Below are 16,598 nucleotides of genomic sequence, written 5' to 3' on the forward strand. Positions count from 1 at the left end.
TGATTTATTCTTCTCCATCGGGAATTTGTTATGGATTATTTCAGTCATGTAATTTTAGTCGCAAAATTCAAACTCTAGGGAATATTACTAAAATATAAATTTTATGTATTGATATATGTTTCCGTTCTCTCAATTTTCATTTCAGTGAAAAGTTGGAAACTGATCTAGTGGTTTCAAATATATGAGCGAATCAGCTAGTTCTCCTAAAAAATCTCTTGATGTAGTTTATTCAATTGCCTTTAACACGCGTTTGTTTTTCGTTCTGCAGTTTTGTTAAAATATTTTCCCGTTAATTATTACTTTCATATTGCTAAAGAGTGAATGAAAAACATTTCTATCATTTTCACATGTCCAGCTCTAGAATTTACGCAAAAGATGGTGTTTCAATATTTTCAATTAATATCTACAAACCAAGGTTCAACTAGGAAAATATCAGATAATGACACAATTCATTATATTTAGATTAAGTAATCCTATACACTTTCATTTGGTTCAATCGTCAAGCGTCAGATATTTCTCCGAATTTTCATAAAATAATTTACAATGGGTAGTACATCTCTGTTTTACAAATTGTTTTCCACCGCTTTTAAATTACTAATTTCTCGTGACCTTTTTTACATTATAAAATCTCGTTAAAATTTGGAGAACCTCAAAATCCCGTAATTTAATCTAAAGCAGCTATTGAAGGAGCTGAAAGAGAATATTTTTTCTTTTTAAATTACTCGCAAGTAAAAATAGCATCGAATAAATAGATGCTAATATTGAGCTAAGTAAACTCGTGTAGGATTACTCTCAACGCAAACGAACAATAATTAATAATAATATGGTACTTTTTTCTTTGTCAATTGAACATTTTTGAAAAGATCATAAACTTATCTATCCATATCCTATCATCAGTAATATTACTATTCGTTTTAAATAAGTGAGTTGATATTCCATACATTCGGAAATATCTTAGATTATTTATATTTTTTATTTATGTATTTTGAAAAATATTGAATAACCAACTAATTCATCTCTGTACCTGAAAAAAAAGCGATAATTAATAATTTCATTCGTGTGCTTTCAGAAAATTGCGGTCTACCATTGTTTGTTTATCACAAATCCTCCTCAAAATGCTGATTAAGTAAACACTCAATGAAATATTGCCGTGAAACGAAATACAGACATGAGTTTTTTGCGAATAAACAGATAACACCCCAACGGAAATTTTATTGGTAATGCGAGTTATTCACTACAGCAAACCTCACTATATAAACTCTACATTATAAATAAATAATACAGAATCTAAAAACCTATTAAACTACAAACGAAACAATAAGATGAACAGTAAATTTTTTTTATTTTATTACGGAAACTCGGAATGTCAACGAGATATTTGTTGGAATCAGAGAAAATAACGTAATTCCCAGTATGAGCAGTGAAACCTTTCGTAAACCATTTCACAATCTTAACCTTCACCGAGCAAACAGGAAAACGGCATTCATAAAAAAACAAAATGATCATCTGACAACCAAATTACTTTCGAAACATGGGTAAATTTCGCAAACAAAATGGAAAAATTTACTATTTAGGTGAATCGCTGAAAAGAGTAACGACGTATTAATACCTTAAAACTGTGTGAAGATAGAAGTAGAAATAACAAACCAAGACAATAAATCAATGAAACTGTGCTACACGCGAATCAGGACCATACTAACATATAGACATGGAAGTGAAAATGAAGATCCACAATTCAATAATGAAATATGCAAGTAAAATTGAGATATTGATAAACCAATATAATCACAATTGACATGAAACGCCTAAGAAGAACTAGTGGGGGAAACAAAATTGCACAAATGTAGAAATAAAGAGATAGTACAAAGAATAAAATAAGTCTTACATGGAAACTGATGATATCAGAAAGTAATATATCAAGAAGAGGTGAACCGAGAAGAGAGTGAATAGACCAAATAAGGAAGATAGGGGATAAAAAAGACCTACATCAAATGAAAAGATTAACAGGCAACAGGAAGGAATGGAAAGATTAAGTGCGAAAGAAACCGAAATCCTTGTCCCATATCTGAAAAGGTGGGAGAAAATAAGAATGAGACGTATGTTTTAAAAACACTCAAGGAGTTGACAAATTGTTTATCGATCGAATTTCAAACACCACACGCAAAGGAAAGCTTATAGTAAGTAACTCATATTGGAAGTGACTGGAGGAAAATAACATGACTTTCATATTTGAAAAAATCTATCCACAATCAGGAAGACATGAATCAGTCTATTATTCTAACGAATACCTCATTTTATCATCGAAGTAGGAGAACTTATTATACTTGATGATTTTTATTTGTTTTGGGATTAGGTTTGACAACTGACGCGATTGAAACAGGATATCGACAAAAAACCGCTAGGATTGATCATGAAAACATATATGTCAAGTGATTCCTCACGAGAATAAATTTGGTTGAAATTTTTTATGCATCCCCCGTACAATGCTGACCTTACCCCTGTCGAACTAGAATTATGGTTTTACCAGATAAGTGACAAAAGATCATCGATCAGAACAGAAGCTACATCATTAATTAGTGTTGAAAATATATAATAATACATTCTATGTTAAAACCGAAATTACATATTTCCCAATCCCAATTTTTATATTAATCAACAAAAAAGTTTCAACTTTAATTATAGGAGAGATAGAATTTTGTTTCGAAATAAATATTTGTTAAGAAAGAAAAACATTAGTATACACCTGTTCTGTTAGATTATAATGTTATAAAAAATGAAGATATAAGAATCCTGTTAGTTATCAATAAACTTGTTTGAAATGGAATATTAATGACACCTGAATAGTTTGTTAGAAAACTAGAGTATGTAATCGTGACTTAAAATACAGGAACACAGGTATACGTAGATAAGAACCCCAAATTATTGTCAACATGATACATAAATATGACATAAACCAAATGAAACTCGGTAAAAGTATTCTTTAATCCAAAGATGTTTGGATCAAAAACATTATCATTTATTCAATTTAATATAACTTTGAATATTAATAAGATTTCTGACAAATCTTCATATAGCTTAAGGTTAATTAATTAGGTGTCTAAGAAGATGACAGCGCGCTTCTGAACCCTCTTAATTTAACTACCTTTAATGGATATTTTTTCATAATTATACTATTGTGATATATCGTAACATTCTTCTTAATAATCAAGTTCCATACCAAAAAATCGTTAAAATCGAAACCTAACGTAAGTAATCTAATCTCATATTTCCAAACAAGCTTTAAAAATATGTTCGCGTGTAAGTAATGTTTAAGAGACATCTGTTAACGATTCCAGTATTTAAACCTCACCACTAAATAAAATGGAACAGTAATTGAAAATTCCGGCAACATCACTGTTTAACGTAGCACCAGTTCCATTTTTCTACAAAATTGGTTGCCAGCTTAAAACAGGAATATACACATAAATCTTGAACAACTGTCTAAACGTAGCTACATTGTTAAATAATGTTTGTCGTCTACTGTGATTGCTGCAAACGCTTAGAATAAAACTGAAAAGATTGATGAATCACCTGACAACTGTAGAGTTTTGTTAATGAACTTTTAATTTAAATTAAAGCAACATGAACCCTTTGGATTCCTGCTGCGATCTATTCGGGGGTCGCCAGCCACCCCTCGAGAAAGATTTTCAAACAGTTTTAACAGTTATTACAGTAATAATATATCATTCGGTATATTTATCATATGTCAGAGTAATGAACTCTAGAATATAAGTAATATTAAGCTTGGGATTTTTAACTATACACTTAGATACTATATACTCAATGTTGATTAGAATAAGGTCATAAGTTTTCGATCTTAATTTAACTTAATTTAACTTTAACACTTTCAAATATATTGTATTTATAATTTGCTTAATATTCAACAAAAATTCCTGATCCTCACAACACTGTTCATCCAATCAACACTAGAAACTGGATTTCGAGAATAAACATATCGATTGTGCCGAAATTAATACGAACACGTGCTTCTCTAATATCTCATGCTCATATATTAGTGGACATTATTGTTAGTATTGAATATATTAATACAATCTAATACATATCATTCCTGAAAAGCTTTCTGTATGTTTTTATATTTCCAAAATAGAATATGGCACATTAGGAGTATGTCCGTAAATATAAATACATTTAATCATTGAATAAAACTTTTTGTGTGTCTCATAAGTAATGTCGCTTTTCATATGTAAAAATTCCTACCCCTCAATTTAAAAATGTCGTAACTAGTCTTTAATTCTATGAAGAGTTCAATTGCTCCACTTTCTTTTAATCATTCCTTGTTTATAGACTATGCAGTAATTTTTTATTATAAATAGAGTGGGTCAATATGGAATTCATATATTGTTAAGACATTATTGGAAACAAAAGTTTAAAGTAGCCGTGGCAGCAAGGAAGATAAGTGATATTGAATGATAAGACACAGTTAACGAGTGAAACGATACAGCGTTATTTGAGTCATTGTAATCGTGGAGATCGTTCTACCAGGTCGTCCCTCTGCGTGGTATATTCAGGTTTCATGGGAAGCAATAGAAAACCATCATCCGACGATTATTGGACTCCCTTGAACGTTATATAGTCAATTTAAATCATTAGATCATAAGATCTATAAAAGTTTTCGAATGATGCTACACGAATTAACAGAGATTCAAGCGAAACTTCAAGTAGAGGTGTGTTGTCCTGCCACAAAATGATCGTTTTATTAGACGCAAAGAAATATGGATTTATCTAAGCAACCCTAACACGGAAAATCAGTGGTTAGACAAAGGACAATTACCAGAACCCGTCGCAATGAGAAGTCGATTCGAGCGGAAAATCTTGTGTATCTGGTGGAAATATCAACATTTAGTATGATTCGAAATTATTCAAGATGGTCGGACTTTCAATGTAGAGGTATACTCTTATATTGGAAAGCTGATGTGAAAGTATGAGTTTTATCTAAGGAATATTTAAGTTTAGTTAAGTTAGGTTAACCGAATGCGGAATTTCTTACAAGTGAACATTAATTATCGACATTTCATATTGACCACTCTATATATTATAAAACTATTTCATTCAATAATATAACATATGATCAACAAAACAAACATACATGGTGATAGAACTGAATTTATATTATACCAGACACGTAGATCCTTTCAATTCTCAAAATGTAGTCATGACAGGATGGAACGTACCTTTTGAAAAGAAAAATATAGTTTACCCGGTGACACTGACCATTTTAATTTTACAGTAGGCACACTAGCTATTTTGGTATTACAAAATACACTTTCATGTCACGTACCTACGTCTGATTATTCAAGGCCTATCGGGTGACATATGAAACAACGCAGGAGAGAGTATTTCAGAAGATTTATATTCGTGAATGAAGCGTACAAGGTGACACTATAAGAGCAAGATGTTTTTTCATGTAACTTGAAGAATTTTTAAGTAGGACCACATTCCTATCAATCAACATAATTATAATAAAATGAAATTTTATTGGTTGCCATTAACCAAAGCGTTTGGAATATGGATTAGGTTATGTAACTTATGTAGTTTTAGCCAATTGTAGGTTCAGTCAAACAGCTCAAAACGGCGCTCTTAATCATCAATTACTTCACACATCAGTCGGTGATTTCTTGGAGAAGAGTCACTACAATACTTTTCAAGCTATGTTTTTTCCGGCTATAAACAATACTCAGGTATTCATTTTTAACCAACTATAAGGAAGAATGAGCTCAAAAATGTATAGCTGTTGGTCTATAGAATAGCCCTAAACAAATAATAATAAGTACTGTGTAGTATATTTATTCTACTACCAAAATAATCTAGTTTATGATCAGGGTTTTCATTGTTATTATAATATGAGTCTGTTAATACTACAAAATCCCAATATTTTTAGATTATTGCGTTATTGAAACAGTTTCATGTAATCTATTTGTTGATCTGTTTTCTATTTTTTTTTTTTCGTATATTGTATTATGATGAATTGGAACTAACGTAATAAATATGGAATAGTGTATTTTATTAATTAACTGAATTTTACGTATTGTCACCCTGTGAAAAAATATGACAGAAAAAAGCGTTGGGAAGATTTATATCGAAGAAAAAACTGTATAGGACGCAAAGGCATTTTTCAACTTCTGTCCTAACCAGAACACACATTCACATGCGGCTCGTTCAGACTTAATTTTCCGTAACAAAAAAATAAAAGCTCACGTACTTCCTCATACTGAATTCTTACGACGTAAACTTTCGAGAATACTCTAGGGCAGGCGCAAAAAATACAAAAAGAGAAGACGGGATAATCTAGGATACATGCTATAGCAGAACAGGACTCGCTGATATTAAGAGACCGCTCATCGGCATGTTAAATACTGAATTATTCAAGGATTATAATACAATAAACGAAGAATACGAGAATCGAATGCGTGTGTGTAGGCAGTTTCAATTTCAGATCAGATTTCGAAGCGCGTTGTTTCTATACGTGCTTTGATATATTTAATAGCCTGTTAGCTAAAATATGGAAAGTACACCATATTTCTACCATGTGGATCCAACAAGCATTTCTCAATGCGTTAGTCATTCGCAATCATATATTTTTTTCGTAGAATAGTACTAGTTTTTCGAGCTATGTGGCAAATAATGAATTGGGCCATATGTTTTTTTTGATTTTGTTTGCTTTGTGTATCATTTCGAAAAAATTAGTTGACTTAGTACGTATTTTGTATATTTCTTATACATTTTCCATTTTTGAATGATCCAACTTAAACTGCAGATTCATCATTTAGTATATAAAATTGGTAAACGTTTTTGAAATTTGTACTATTAAACATTTTTCAATTAGATTTATACATTTATGACAAATTTTGTACCTCAAAATATTTCATTTGAACATCAAACGATTCCCAATATTGTTTTATTGCTCAATTTTCGTACAATTACTGTTGAAAATCTGAAAACTTTCATTTAGACCAAAATTTTTATTATCACAAAAATCAATGTCATAAATATATAGAGAGTATTAAATATTCAATATTGATGTTACATTTTAACGCAATAAGTGATGAGATTTGGAATTTATTCTAGAAATATATTTACATAATCCTGCTACAAGTTTTGTTTAAAAAATATTTACTCGCATATTTTTGTTAGAATTTAGCTAATGATATCATATTTATTTCAGATTACCTCTTCTATCAAATTAAATTTGATTTCAACGCCCTTGAATAAAACAGTAAGTGTTTATTTTTTATGATCCACTCATTATATAAGTATGCTTCTGGTTTGTTGTTGGAGGAGTATTATCATGCTCATCACAAATTGTTAAAGTTAAAGCTAAAAAGAAGTTCAAACACACAGAAATAAAAAAAGAGGGACAAAGGAAAATATATTGAGAATATTCTTCATTAGAAATACTAGTGTGACTTTCATCTACGAGTGTCTACCATTTTAGCGTCATATAAATCGTGTCCTTAAAGGACAAATAACCTTTGTAAAATTTCCTTTATCATTCTGTTTTCAACATATTGCGCTTTGTGTGTGGTATGAGAATTGCCGGATATATATATATGCAATATCGTATTAATTTTCTCAAAATAGCATTCATTAACACATTGTTCTTGGTAATATTCATGATTTATAGTTATAGTTATTACTCTTTCTCCCGTAGTATTTCGTACTCACTTGGCAAATAAAAAATTCCAGGCCGAACCGTCTGCTTCTATTAGAACGTCAAGCGAATCGGAACTACGCTTCGACGATCAAAGTTCAGCATTAGAAGCGATATTATATGGAAGTGACTAATTTGCCGGTAACGTCACATTTAATGTAATAATAAAAGTCATATTTAGTACGCTCCTTCAAATTATTATTATTATTATTATTATTATTATTGTATGATGATCTTGGAGAAGCTTTACGTTTTTTCTTGATTATTGGCAGAAAAGGCAAAATATTTTCTCCTCCTCTTCTCTACAGGACTGGCTGAAGTGATGGGATACAAAACAACCTTGAGAGATATAACTTCATGATAACAGGTGCAGCACAACCTATTTTGCGTTTAAGGTTTGGACCGTTGCTTATCGTGGATTTACCGAACGAGATAAGTGAACAACATTTTTGCTACTGGACTGAAAATAGTCCCATAATTATTCAAAACAGACTACAAAACTCACCTAAAGTGACAATGTGGTGGGCTGTATCAGAATGTAGTGTGTTGGGCGGTTTTTAAGGGAGACCTAATAAATACCGTGACGACTTCCACACATTACCATTTTTTGTATTTTTCAAAAATTTTTGTAACCTAGAATTGACGATATTGTCGATAAACATGGCTTGATAGAAATATTTCTTTGAGAACTGATGTCGGTAACCATATTTGGGCATTTGTGAGTATGATTTATTGGAGGATATCTGAAGGAGAACGTGTCACCCTCACATCCTACCAGAGCTAAGACAATGGATTATTAAATGCCATAACTAAGGATGTGTATCTTCAATAATCATCTACAACGAACTCCCATCATGATACATATTTTTCGAAATTAAATGCTTCACAAATCAGGGTAATTGGTTTATAAACAGTGTGGAGTACCACATCAGTGTAATGAAGAACTAACTCAAAACGCAGAAGCAAATGCTGCCGAATCAAATAAGTTGACCGTGCCAAAAAACATTTTCGTTTTTAAATGTTTAAATTTACGTTTTCTGCGATTTCTCTGTAACCTGGTGTAGTGTTCATCAGTCAAATGGCTGACGACAGGGAATGATACTAACGCAGCTGTTCCCGACCGCCTCTATCTCTCCATTTAATATAGTTTGTTTCAGCTAGCTCTATTTTTAAGTAGTATATCCCAACCTAATAAGAAACATACTCCAATCATACTTTATTTTTGAAAATCTCTTAACCAATTAAGGTATAATGATTATCTAATTTACATTAATAATAAGAGTTTTCAATTGTAATATACTGAAAAAATCTCTGGAGATCTAACAATACAAACCCATTTGAAAGTATGGATGTACAACAAAAAAGTCCAAAATTCCCTAGATGGCAATTAAACATACAGAATGCTCCCTAATTACCACGTTAACAGTACAGCAACGCTGCCATCCGCAAAAAATACAAAATAAAAGCGACTCGCTAATTTCCCAGCCGACTTACTTAATTTCATTTTAAACAATCGCGTACGATGGCAAAGCAGTTAGCATTATCTAGTCGGCCGTTATAATTAATATCCAGTAATCCAGGCGAAGTAAATTTTCACGACGTAGGAAAAAACAACAAAAATAAAGTTACGAATGATGGCAATGAGTTCCTGAAACGCAGGACCCATTCAAATGGCATCAAATGCCGGGAGTTGCTGAATTAAATTTAGAGGTGGGATTGGTTTAATCTAATCCGCAAAATTACAAAGATATACATATACATATAATTCTCCATGAGTTCCTCCGTTGCCCAGAAAACTAAATCAATTTATTTATTTATTATAAATTTGAATGACAAGAAATTATCAAAGAGTAGCAGATAAAAAATAACATGAAACATAAAAAACGGGGTTCTGAAAAAACTAATTGTTAATATTGAAAGAAATATGCAGGCCGCAAATACAATAATTTATAGGGCTTAAATTTGAAATGATGGGAGACGTGTGTATTTAAAAAAGATGATAATACTGAGAAAAATGTGAGGAATAATAGGAACACATGGTAGACAATATAAACTAAGGTATATTTATTATGATCACTCATAAAATTGATTCCTGAGATTATCACATTCCGGTAATATCAAACGCGTGAAAGATTATTCCCATAGTTAAAATATAATTGATTTATGTCCATCTCTAAAGGATAAAGGATAGAAATGGCAATGCGAGCCTACGAGACTAGATGTCACAGTTAAGACCCCTGCGGGATCACTTGAACAGATTGCTATTTAGTTGTCTTATCCGGTAGCTAGGATAAAACTCATACTTTTCAAATAGATATGATCTTACTAACCGTTAATTGTAGTCAAAGATAGCTGCTATAATTAGAGTTATTGCTTTATTTTACCGTTCCAGATCTTATCAGAAGTTTTAACTATAATGCAAAAACTTTGCCTCTAATATAGATATTCAAATGTTTTATTGAACAATGGAAGCAACTAGTATCACTTCTGTTTTACCTTTTATAAATTTGTGAAATTACTATGCTACTACGTAATGTAAACGATATTTTATTATTAAATTTTTTAAGAAAAATAATGAACGCACTTAGATTGTCGGCTTATGAATATAATCAAGTGTGAGTTAATAATTCTCTCAAATATAATTTTTTAATACTATTTGGTGATATTTTCAATTGATTTTACAACTTGCAGAGTTCTCTTAAATGCTCCTAAATAATTAGGGAACTTATTTTTAGCTTTGAAAATGGCTAGATATGTATCTTATATATGTGTACATCAGAAAAAGTAAACAATTATGAGTTAAACAATGAAATATTCAATATTAGTATATGATCATATTTCATATGACAAGTTATTTAAGGAATTAACTTATCCACATCTATTTTCGTTATCATTTCATGAACCCAATTTATATGTAATATTTTTTTGGAATAATCAAGGAAGTTGATACTGACATTATAATGTTTATTCTGAAAAGTCGTATTTATATTTATAAACAGTTGAATTGTGACCTAACCAAATGTCTACTTCTTCATTGAGTAGTACTTAGCTAAAAAATAATATTTCCTCCAGTTGAATCTTCCTATTCATTTCATTCACTCGTTTCATGTATTCCAAAAATTACAGTTTATTACTTTTGAGCTATTTACGAGGATATATTGAAAAATTCTTAGCCTACTATAGAACCAAACAAAATTTCAATGTCAAAATATTCTATTACTAAACATATTCTCCTCTTAATTTGATACATTTATTACAGCGAACCTTCTATGTCTCTACACCTTTCAAAGAAAATGTTTCTTCTTGCTCTGCAAACCAGACCTCCACAGCTTTTATTACCTTTACGACATTTTAAACCTTTTTTTCAGTTGAGGAAAGAGATGATAGTCGGATGGAGCCAAATCTGGTGACTAAGGGAGGTATTCTAGTAATTCAAATCACGAATTTTTTGCATGGCAACATGAGATTTGTATGCAGGGGCGTTGTCCTGCAAAAATAAAACAACTTTGGATAGCTTTCCGAGTCTTTTCTCTTTAATTTTTTCCCGTAGAGTGGTCATTAATGTCGAATAGTAATCTCCAGTTATTGTTCTACCCTTATTCAAAAAATCAATCATGATTACTTCATGGCAATCCCAAAAAACTGAAGCAAGTACTTTTCCAGCAGATTTTTGGACACGACACTTCTTAGGTCTTTGAGAACCAGAGTGTCGCCGTTCCATCGATTTTTGCTTTGTTTCTGGATCGTCTCATCCATAGTAATCCATTCGGTTTGAGAAGTCTACATCTTTTTCAAATCGAACGCGATGATTCTACCCTTGCACACTTTTGGTCAACATTCAAACATTTGGGGATCCATTTTGCAACAATTTTCTCATGTCCAAATTGACGTGAAAATTTGATGAACGCGTTCGTATGAAATATTCAATTCGACGAATTGATAAAATCATGTCATGAACTGCATCGATATTTTCGGGTACTGACACAGAAACTGGCATTCCCGATCAGTCATCATCTTCAATGGAAAATTTAAATCTTCTGAAGCTTGTAGTCCAATTTTTCACGGTCGCATACGAAGGACATTGATCACCAATGATATTAAGCGTATCTTTGTAAATCTGCTTACCTCTTAACCCTTTTAAATACAGATACATGATGATGGCTCGATACTCCAATTTTTCAATTTTCACAATTAATTCATAATATTTGTAATGAAAGTATATTGGTTCAATCTTTAATTTTTTACGATGGATGTTAATAGCGGTATTTAATAATATAACACCTAAATATTCTGTTAATTTATCTTGGATATACCAATTTCTCTAATAACATTTAGGAATTACTGAAGTTTATACAAATGTATTAATATACTTTTATTAGGAACTATAGATTATTTATATAAAATAATGCCACGCTTATCTAGTTTAATACTAATGATATTCAAATGTTTTCATTATGTTTTGTTTACGCTTGAACAAATCAATTTACACGAGAAAGCTTATGTATGAAGCACCCATTTCACGATAACAAATTGAAATAATCCCCGCAATTGTAAGGTTTCCTCCATAATTCATTTAACCGTGAGGCTATTGCCTATTACCTACGATCAAAGACAAGCAATTAAAAATTTCTAGTTCCTTCTGACGCCATTTTCTCTCTTTGTTTTGATTTACCGACTCTGTGATATAGTCGCCGTGGTGTTATTTGTTTTATACTCTCATTAGTCAACGAAATTACGGCAAAATCGTGACTCGTTGATTAAACCGAATGATGCATTTTGCAGTGTAATTTCGATACCAAGCTTGTGTGAAAATTAACTCTTTCGCAAAGAAAATAGTACACAACTTCAAAAGCAATATCATAATAGTACGATAAAAAGTGGTTGTATAAATTTAAAGTCTAACGACTTACATTTTAACTACCTTGCCAATTCCTCGAATTTACAGACTAAGTGTCGTTACATCGTAATTCGCGGGATGCTAAATTGAACAGAATATTACGAAATAATTAAAATAATATTAAACTTTCAACTTTGAAAGATGAGAAATTTTGAGGTCCAAGGCGTGCTAAACTTGTTAATATATTTAATATAGATAAATGTCTCCTTGACTTGGAAATACCTAGTAAGATAACCGTATTGTGAAGTTTAAGCTTTTTTAATTTACATGAACATAGTTTAGGAAAAATATATACTTTTAATACAAGATCGCAGCAAAACAAGTCTTTGTGTGTAGCATTACATTCCAAAATTATTTCTTATACGTTTACTTCTTATCATTTTTAAAAGTTTTTTACAAGGATTGTTGAAAGTTGTCTTTAGACAGTCTAATTTTTGTTATGGATTTTGGAAATCGAGCTCTAGTCACATGTTATTTATATTATGGATATCTGGACGTTTTTTCTTATTATACCATTTCTTTGTATGTCATGAGGAAATTGTGTAACATTCCAATCACATTATTAGGCGTTTCAAACACGGATACATCAAAAAAAGTAATTTATTGGGTATAAAAGCTTGTTAGTTCCTATAATTATTATTCTCATTAAATGAAAAGTATTTGGAAGTGTCACGTTCAACGTTTCCTGCACGGGTATATAAAAAATCAATAAATAAATTAATAATAATGAAACTATATTTGTACTGGTGACTGTATCTTCAAGTTTTGTATTTGTGTATACTATATACTTTGAAATCTATATGAATAACATTAAAATTTCTACTGAATGAAATCAGATTTTTCATGAACAAACATTTTATATTTTTATCCACACTTGAGAGCCACACGAAGTGCTGATCACTAGTCAAATAATCACTTGATACCTATCCATTATTCTTATTAGTAAAAACATCCACAGACATTTCCTCCTTTGTTATATATTTCAATTGGTTTCCATTTATAACAAGCTTGTAGTTGTTATCGATTTTAGAAGGAATAGTGAGTGCATGCCGAAGATTTTGCTGAATCACAAGAATCAATGGATGTTACCTTTTGTAAAAAGTGCCAGGAGAATATTGAATATTAAGCTTATTAGATCTAACTTTCTGTTGCAGCGGAGCTCATCCATCCACCATGTCATTTAAAGCATGTTGCACTAATTTTTTATGAAAAATGTCCGCAATTCTTATTATATATGAGTGTATATAAAACGTTGTAAAATGGTATTAATACACTAATAAATTAAGCAATTCATTACTTGCGGATTGAGAAATGGGAAAAGAGGTAAACAAAGGTGCATAGCTCCAGTCATATGGGTGCAAAACCTTCCCCTCAGACAATGGGCAGCGGAAATACTGCATTTAAGTAGAGGAAAGGTTAAGACTCTAGTAAAATTAATCAAAGATCTCACAGAAGTCGATTATCACAGACATGATACACGGAGGACACTACTGGGAATCGATCTAATAGAAAGGAGTTGCTGCAGTGCAAATGATGCCTGGAAACCCTCAATAGGCGAGAGAGACCAAGGAGATTACTTAGGACTGACAAGACTTCACCATTCTTAGCAAAACTCTGAAAATAAGTTTGAAATTGTACAATACTTGAAAGATAGCTCTTTATCCAGTTGAATTTGACAACTGTATGAAAATATGGGTCAGAAATTGAAACTTTGAAATTAGACAACAATAGTTGTATCCATTTCAAAACATAATGGAGAAAATTTACAAAAATTTAAACAGAAATTAATATTATCCTTTTCTACAAGCGCATCATTATTTAGTTTATTACGATCCATTTGATCATGATATTCATAATGACCGTTTTTTCAATCATAATGCTAGGGGAGATAACGATAGCACTTTCATCCAATCAATATCGAGTAAATTTCACAGAAGCAAAGTAGTCGATGCTCCTGTCAGAACCAATAAAATGAATAGCAATTGATCTTGCGGATCGCACACTACATGAGTCACACAAACGCAACTTTAGAGTAATTCTGAATTCAACAGTCGAACACACTTTCAGTATTTCATTGAAATGTCAAACATAAATGATACTTTGAAATTAATAAAATGGCTAGCATGCGCAACAGTGAAGCTGAAGTGATATGGAAAAGCGAACAAATTTTTACCCTAGAAAACATAGAAGATATATGACCAATTTATGGAATGGCAACTTGATATAGACAAAATATTTTGGTTAGAATGCGTGAGTATGAAGTTTACGATACAAGCCAGCCGAAGTTGAGTATTTAAATGTGGGTTCCTACCAATTTTGCAGATGTAATGAAAAGACCCATACACTGGTACTTCCAGTTTGAATATTTAACAGAGTCACCTGAAGAGGTACATTCACACGTTTCATGATTTTATATAAAATGCGTATGCATTGCATAAGGTAAATAAAAACCGAATTAGTCAACTTTGATTATTTTTCTACCTGTAATTCTTATTCTTCTAATATTTTCAATACGCCTACTACATACTCATTTTATTAAAGATCACATCGCAACAATGCGTGTACTTTTACTCAATTAATGTGAAGCTGTTACTAAAGCATTAGTGCAGATAGTAGGAGTATATTCACACTTTTTTAATTGTATTGAAATCTACCACGCGAGGACTGCAATAAAAAATCCACTTAAAATGTTATTGTGTCCGTCTCAGGAAATGTCTTATTTACTTCAGTTTATGAAGATGAATCTAATTGTCCGTCATGCCAGCAGGATGTCGATAATAGTGGCAGAGGTAAAGAAAAAAACATACATTGTGTGAATGTTCTGAGCGAAAGTTTCGTTACTCACAATTGAAATATAATTATTGGGATAATTCGAATCGAATATATTTTTGCATTTCTCTTAATGGAACTGCCATTCTATATTTTGATATATTTCTATATGAAGGTTTCAATAAATACTTACATAACAAGTGCAGCGTTATCTAACGATATTTCGACATTTACTATAATACTTCTAATTATTGTAGTGGTCAACATCTTAGTTTATTGCTATACATACTCGTAATCATAATTCAACATTTTTTGGTAACAGTAAATAATTATGTTGAAACTGTTGATGTGTAAAACGAATCTATTTATATCATGGGACTAATGATTAATTATTTCCGATATTAATCACTTCGTAATGAATGTCTAATTCTTCCCAATAGTCATTTAGTCATTTAACGTCTTGATCATTGTTCATGAATATAAATATAAATTTCTTATTCATAGACCTTTTGATATATTAATGCATCTAAATGTTCTTAATTTTATGACTCTTCTGTTTTAAAATTAGTTTTTTTTGATAATTTTTTAAAGAAAGATAAAATTTTACGTTTCGCCTCGAATCGTTTTGATAATACATATATGTTTTCACTATTAAGAAGCTGCCGCTATTATTTGCTGAAACAAAATTTTAAATAAAAGTAAATTAAATGGAAATTAAGAATCACACCTTTTCTTGATCCTTGCCGGTAATAAAGATCAGTACGGTTATAAAAAGGAAAAATATGTGGTTCCTTTTTTTTACTCCTACGAATAGAAGTTGGAATCACTCCAATGAAGAAGATATTCTACATGTATTTAACTATCGAGCCATTCTGCTTGAAAAGAATTCCTTCGGCTTTAATCGAATAAAGATACTTTGAAATCATTTCTCCTATTTACTTTGTCAAATAGAAAACTCAGTGTCTACTAACAATCATCCACGAATATGTACGTTATCATAACTTTTTCGATATAAAACAAAAGATCTATGATATATCCCAATAATACTCGGGTAGTAAATGAACACGACCACATTTTCGTATTTTTTGCATGTTTATGCTCTCGCTGCGAAAAAAACCTGGAATATAAACGCTCACATAATGCATCATAACATCCAGGTAATGTGTTCTACCTTCAGACCCTTGCAAAAAGAGTTATATATATATATATATATATATATATATA

The 16,598-nt window shown here is 31.0% G+C and overlaps 1 protein-coding gene across 5 annotated transcripts in view; it reads left to right on the forward strand.

The window, feature by feature from the left end:
* LOC130450907 (insulin-like growth factor-binding protein complex acid labile subunit) overlaps positions 1-16,598 on the forward strand; it is a 220,711-nt gene that overhangs the window by 174,737 nt on the left and 29,376 nt on the right. For 3 of the 5 annotated variants that reach the window (XM_056789619.1, XM_056789620.1, XM_056789623.1), the window contains one exon: positions 7,223-7,273. The exons of the other annotated variants lie outside the window; for them this stretch is intronic. In XM_056789619.1, the coding sequence (XP_056645597.1) occupies positions 7,223-7,273 (51 nt within the window). The remainder of the gene's footprint in view (positions 1-7,222; positions 7,274-16,598) is intronic. 5 annotated transcript variants of the gene reach the window in all.

The sequence above is a fragment of the Diorhabda sublineata genome, chromosome X (assembly GCF_026230105.1).
Source record: "Diorhabda sublineata isolate icDioSubl1.1 chromosome X, icDioSubl1.1, whole genome shotgun sequence".
Classification (NCBI taxonomy): Eukaryota; Metazoa; Arthropoda; class Insecta; order Coleoptera; family Chrysomelidae; genus Diorhabda; species Diorhabda sublineata.